General features: G+C 46.7%; 1 protein-coding gene across 1 annotated transcript; it reads right to left on the reverse strand.

Moving 5' to 3' along the window:
• Positions 1 to 2,192: 2,192 nt before the first annotated feature.
• On the reverse strand, positions 2,193 to 5,232 carry LOC106815968. Its single transcript, XM_014820505.1, has 2 exons — positions 3,718 to 5,232; positions 2,193 to 3,431 (listed from the first exon to the last, which is right to left on the reverse strand). Exons 1-2 carry the CDS (start codon positions 5,230 to 5,232, stop codon positions 2,193 to 2,195), a joined length of 2,754 nt encoding a protein of 917 aa, XP_014675991.1.
• Positions 5,233 to 7,017: the final 1,785 nt, after the last annotated feature.

The following is a 7,017-nucleotide window of genomic DNA, read 5'->3' on the forward strand; positions in this document are numbered from 1 at the left end:
GAGTTGGATTTCGCCGTGAGACATGTGGGAGGGGAGGTTTAGGAGCCGATATCTCCGCCTAGGAGTATCGTATTGACAAGCAGTTGGTCTTGTTTTAGAGAGCAAAGAATTCTGCTTAATGCAATACCATAAAATTATTCTAGACTCGCAGGCAAAGTAGAATAATCATGTCGTGAAATAGCACTATTTTCCCGTTTTTCCGTTGTACACTCTAGGTATTATTAGCTCTTGATACTTTGAATCTGCTTTCATGCTAAGAATTGTTTTACCTCCTAATTCTTTACTCTCTCAATAAAACAAATGTATACGAAATCATTATGAATGTTTTTCCTAGCAAACTTGCATGACTTATAGGGTGACCATTACAAAATGCACCACCTTATACTGAACTGCATCTAAATGCATTTTTGAGTTGGGATTTCCTCTAATGTGATATGGACCTTGTGACGGTGCTTACTTTTAATCATTTGAACACACTGAATAATGAAGACGTGTGTACTCGTGAAACAGTCTGATATATTATTCAATCGTGGAAGATTCACATTGCCATGAACACGCTGCCATTTGCATTGATTACAAAAACATAAGCGCCCCTAGCGGGCGATACCGAAAAGAAAATGCGTACTCCGGTGGAATGCCGCAACATCCCGGGGGATATCATTCGACAGGGATGTCGAAAGCGCAGACTATAGTATCTCAATCCACGTGACAACTTAGTAACTTTCACAAAACGCAATAACATTCTCACAACTTAGATTAGAACGCGAGTAACGAGTATGCGCGATTGTCGAACAATGAGTGAGCGCGATTGTCCTGATTGTCCAAAGACAAAGTTCAAACAGTCCTCTGAGCCAAATTACTCGAGCTAAATGATAATCTTTTACGAATAATGAATCACCGGTAGTCCTTTCCGAACAACGAATGTTTAGTCCTTATGTACGCGATGATCACAAGTCCCGCTGTACAAGCGCAAACGAAACGACAGTCCTTAACACAAGTAAGTGTCCTTGTTCCAAAACGTAAATTAACAACAGTCCATAAGAAACACTAAAAGTCCATAACATGAACCAACACAACATACACAGTCCTGAGGTGAATGATACTCAATACACACACAAAACAGTCCAATAGTCTATTGGCACTCTTGCCATTCAAATCCTAAACGTCGAGTCTCTCGGACTTCTTCATCAAGAGGATGAGTTTCGTTACTGGTCGTTTGAAGACGGTTCCATCAGCGTATTTCACGTCAATAACTCGAACAAAATCGTTGTCACCGACGTAGACTTGGACGATCACGGCACTTTTCCAATGTCCACGTTTTACTTTGTCATCGACGACTAGAACGATGTCTCCTTCGGTCAGGTTGTCTTCAGCTTTACTCCATTTTTGGCGTGGAGATAGCTTATGGATGCTCGTCATCCAACGTCGCCAGAAACCATCGACCATCGTATTGCATAGTTCACGACGTTTCTGGGTGTTTCCCACATACTCCTCGCAAGGTACTTGTGGGCTCGGGAGACTACCCCTCCCAATCAGGAAGTGATTGGGGGTGATAGGCGGCTCGTCTAACGGTGATGAAGACACTGTGGAGATAGGTCGGCTGTTCAGGAGTCCAGAGATCTGGGAGAAGACAGTCTCCCATTCTACAAACGTGAGCTTCTCTGCCTTAACCATGTGTCCCATCGACTTCTTCACTTCCTGCACCATCCTTTCCTGGTAATCTAATACCGTTGTACTGAATGCAGGCTTAAAGGGCATCACTCGGAAGACTGGTAGGTCAGCCATTCGTTGATGTAGCGGCTTCCCACGGTATCGTCTGCAGATCGTACATTCGTGAACAACCCGTCTACACAGGTAAATGTCACCAACTATCCAGTAGGACTTTCTAACTTCCACGGCCGTTCTCAGATGCCCTCCATGTAGTGCGTGTCAGTGTCTCTCCTGTACTATGAGTAGACCAATACCGCTCTTCTTTGGAAGAAGGTATGGGTGTCGAATGTCGTAGAAAAGCGGTGCATTGTGGAGGCGACCTCCGACTCTGTAGACCCCTTGCTCGTCCAGGAACGGTTGTAGTTTCATGATGTGGTTATCGCTAAAATCGATCTCCTTTTGGGCGTGGCGAATCCAGTAGATCTTTGCTTCCTTGATCCTTTTACGAGACAGCCATTGCGAAATCTTGGTGGGGAGCTCCTTCATCCACTGGCTCTTGGGCAATCTTTCAGCGACAGTATACGTGCAGTCACCATAACTAGACGAGACCAGCTGGAGAACTTCTTTGGGTCAACAACGGGTTCAGCCTTGGACAGCTGTAGCGTAAGAACCTTGGCATTCCGGACGTGAAACTTCTTCAGCTCGGTATCTTCCCTGTCTACTGGAACATTCTTGGGAGTCTCGGGCCAATAAGCTGGTGGTTTTTTCAGGAATGTCGGTCCATCAATAACTTTCTGCATTTCAGTGGCGTTAACTCCGCGTGAGACGAGATCTATGGTATTCTGGTCAGTGGGCACGTATGAGATATCATCGTTGGGGTCGAAGTCTGCAGTTATCTCACCAACACGGCAGGCAACGTATGAGCGAAAGGATTTCGATTGTCCCCTTAGCCAGCTGATAGCCGTCATGCTGTCTGTCCATATCCTCCTATAGGCAATCTCCAGTCGTAGTGCATTCTCCACTGTGGTCATCAATCGAGATAAGAGTAGAATGGCTTGGAGCTCCTTACGAGGTATGCTTAGCTGTTTCAATGGAGTTAGTCGTGCTCGAGCGCAGAGAAACGTCAGTTCTGCATCGTCGTCTTCTGCTTCGGACCATCTCAGCCATATTCCCATTCCCATCCCCATGGCGTCATCAGAGGCGTCACTGGCTCCATGGAGTGAAACACTGGGCATTGGTGATTTACCGCGAAACTTCTCTGGGATTAGGCAACGTTCTATCTTGGTAGTGTTAACGTCCTTTAGGTCTTCCTTCACAGCTTCCAACATAATGTGGATATCACTGTCTGAGTGAATAGGAGTGTCCCAATCGATGTTATCAAATGTCCAAAGTTTCTGAAGCAGTATCTTTGGTCGCACGAGGATCCCGGATAACATTCCAAAGATGTCGTAGTACGAAGCAGTTTTCTTCAGAATATTCCGTTTTGTTGGCATAAAGTCATCGAACGTAACTTCTTTGGCTTGCAACGTGTCGTCCGTCAAATTCCACTTCGTTCCCAGTACTGTCGTGTTACCATCAGCAGGGTAGTACTCTTTGTCACAGATTTCTCCCTTGTTCGAAAGCCACTTTCGGATTCTGAACCCTCCACTCCCTAGAGTAGCGGTAAGATTCTCCTGCAGTCGTCTTGTCTTCTCCACGGTCCGCTCAGAGTCAGTCAAATCGTCAACGTAGAACTGGTCCGCAATGACACGTTGGACATCAGGATCATTGGGTGCGTTTTCCTTAGCGACGTGGCGAAGAGCAATGATAGCTGCAGCTGGAGATGGCTTATCCCCAAAGGTAACTGTGGTTAACTCGTAAACTTGGATCGGATCCACTGGTCGTTCACGGAATACGTATCGGTAAAACCTAACGTCATCTGGGTGGCCTTTCACGGCTTGGAACATCTTGCTAATGTCGGCGATCACCCCAACTTCATATTCTCTAAAACGTAGTGCAACCTCGAATAGATTTGAGTTCATGCTGTTTCCTTTAGCGAGGTAGTCGTTGATAATTGGGTGCGTTTTCCTTAGCGACGTGGCGAAGAGCAATGATAGCTGCAGCTGGAGATGGCTTATCCCCGAAGGTAACTGTGGTTAACTCGTAAACTCGGATCGGATCCTCTGGTCGTTCACGGAATATGTATCGGTGAAACCTAGCGTCATCTGGGTGGACTTTCACGGCTTGGAACATCTTGCTAATGTCGGCGATCACCCCAACTTCATATTCTCTAAAACGTAGTGCAACCTCGAATAGATTTGAGTTCATGTTGTTTCCTTTAGCGAGGTAGTCGTTGAGTGAGTGTCCTTGGTAGGTTGCCTTTCCATCATACACAACACGAACTGGTGTAGTCTGTGAGTCTTTAAGTACTCCGAAGTGTGGAAGAAACCACATTTTGCGACTAGCTTTGGCGTCGTTGGCCATTTCATCTGCCGATACAACCCGTGCTACGCCGCGTTTGACTTGGTCCTCCATCTGCTTGCAATAGACTTCCCATTGACGTGGTTTGTTCTTGAACTGTTTCTCCAAGTTTAAGAAACGTTTCACAGCATAATCGTGATTGTTCGGTAAACCCTGAGGTGATTTCCTCCACGGTAGACTGATCTGGTAGGTTCCATCCTCTAGCCTGGTTACGCTTTGCTGCATTGAGTCGTTTGCTATCTTATCTTGGTCTTCCATGGTACACTTACAACGTCTCGGCTCGATACCTACACGGTCGATTCCCAGGAAATCTTCTATCTCGCTGATGGCTGTCACCTGAGTGAAGTGTACGGTAGCGTTGCAAAGAACTTCACTCGAGCTATGACCACCTTGGACATACCATCCCAATGGACATCTGACAACAACGGGATCGTTGGCTGTGGGACCCAGGATACGTTCATCTGCTGTTAGTATGTCTCCGTTCTCGATGCCTAGCAGAATGTCGATCGTCTTGTCTGGAGCTTCAACGATACTGATATCATCAAGGTGAAGGTACTGTCGGATTTGAGCATTACCGATGATGGGGGCGTCGCCGCATGGTCTCTTCATCTCAGTAAGACGAACATCACATTGGAACGAACCATCTAAACTCGCTAGCGTACAATCTACCACACGAAGCTTGCAGGCGAGGGTGTCACCTCCAACTGTGGTGAGACTGAAGTCTTGCATCTGACCGCAGTGAGACTTTGGAACGATTCCTTCACGTAAAAGCGATATCTGGCTGCCTGTGTCGAGTAGAATTCGTACCATCGTCTTCTTCGTACCATAACGTATGTAGCCCATGACGGTCGGCAGTGCACATGTGATTCGGTCGTTACCTCGCATGTTGCTTCCTACTGCGAGCGTGGGGTTAGAGTTCCTTTGTACTGCTGATTGGAATTCCCGCCTATTGACGTTCAGACCCTTGCTATTCCCTGCACCAGAAGAGAGGAGCTTCTTATCAAAGTGACGATACCCATCTAGGCCGTAAACATTCAAGCAGACCGAGGAGAAATGAGTGTTCATACCGCACGTGGGTATTTGACAGTTTGTGGCAAGTTGACAGTCATCGTGGTTGGGCATTTTCCTGAGATGCAATTATTATGACCACAGCAATGGCAGATATTATTAGCGTTCATGATGTCGAATTTCTTACTTTGCGGGAGCGTACAGAATTTATGACAGCCTTTCAAGAAGTGATTCGAGGTCTGAGGATGCAGTGGGCATTTCGGCGGTAGGTGATAGGTGCTTTTCCTCTGCGTACCAGTCCTTCTTCTCACCAGCGTCTTTGCCCTCTCTGGGGGACATCGTAGAATGACTGGTCGATTTGCGATTCTTGTTCGGTGTACTTGCAGGTTGGGACTGTTGGTGCTCAGCAGGATTCTTGGCTTTCTGCAGAAGCACTAACAGAGAATGTAACCATCTAACGAGACCGGGTATGGACTCTGTTGCCTTGTCATCAGCGACACTCTGGAGGTATTGGATGCGATGCTGCTCCAGTAGCTTACGACGAACTTGCGTCAATAACATCCTGCCATTCAGATCCTTTTTCAAGCCAACGGTTTCGACTTGGGTAGCGAAGGTCTGGAGTGATTCCACAAAGTTGTCCATGGCCTTGATGTCCACTTTGCCCTTGGAGTCGTAAGAATTCATCTTTTCTAGGTCATTAAGCAGCACGTCTATGAGTCGGTCGTCATCACAATATGTTTCATCCAAGATTTCCCACGCTCTTTGGGTATCAATGCAAGACTTTATCTTGTTTCTTTCGATTTTCCTCTCCATCGATTCAACAAGCTGGTAAAAGAGTTCAGTTTCCTCTAGGTGCCTGGAAAAATTTGTGAAAAGCTCCTTGAAATGTCTGTAATCACGCAGGTCGCCAGAGAAGGTTGGAAATCTCAACTTCGCCATACGTGTGGTGGACTTATCTTCCCAAGGACGAGAAGAAGGGGGTCTAGTCCTTGGTAGGTTCCGGTGGACTAAGCTTCGCCTGTTCGTATTTTCCGAGAAGTTCGTGTATCGTTGGCCATGCGCTGTCCAACACCTCGTTGATGTAGGCCTCCTCTGCATCAGCGATTTCATCCTCTGTGATTGCACGTTCATCTTCGGTGGCATAATTCTCTGCACTTAATTCACCGCACTTCAGCCTTATAAATAGCTCATTTACCGTTTGCAGGTCGTCCAGTTGTTGTCTAATGCGTTCCGAGTGATTTTTAAACTCCGTATGTGGCATGCCAGTATAACCTAAGAGCGCAGCGCCCTCTTTGACTAGGATGGTGACCTTTCGTTTCGAAACAGCTCTTACGGCCTTAGCCTCCTTGGCAGATTCAGGCCTGCTCTCAGTCAGGGACGGTATGACCTTTTCTGCTGCCATAATTTTACACCGTTTGGTGGCGCCCTCCTTCGGTGGTAAGATAAACTGTCCATAGGATGACCATTCAACAATTCACAACAAAGACAGTCCTCTAACATACGTCGGTGCGTGGCAACCATGCAGCCGTAACGTTCTCTAAACGTAGGTGTCGTATCAACGGCGTGCAGTGTGGTTACGGGCCGAACCGGCACTAACAGTTACAGATCATCTCTTGTCGTAATTCGGCGTTGGCGTGGTACACAGCGGGATTGAATAAACTGTGACGGTGCTTACTTTTAATCATTTGAACACATTGAATAATGAAGACGTGTGTACTCGTGAAACAGTCTGATATATTATTCAATCATGGAAGATTCACATTGCCATGAACACGCCGCCATTTGCATTGTTTACAAAAACATAAGCGCCCCTAGTGGGCGATACCGAAAAGAAAATGCGTACTCCGGTGGAATGCCGCAACAGACCTGATACTCGTGCTTATCTTGGCTTTTGACCCT

This window comes from Priapulus caudatus, unplaced genomic scaffold, assembly GCF_000485595.1.
Source record: "Priapulus caudatus unplaced genomic scaffold, Priapulus_caudatus-5.0.1 Scaffold1250, whole genome shotgun sequence".
Taxonomy (NCBI): Eukaryota; Metazoa; Priapulida; class Priapulimorpha; order Priapulimorphida; family Priapulidae; genus Priapulus; species Priapulus caudatus.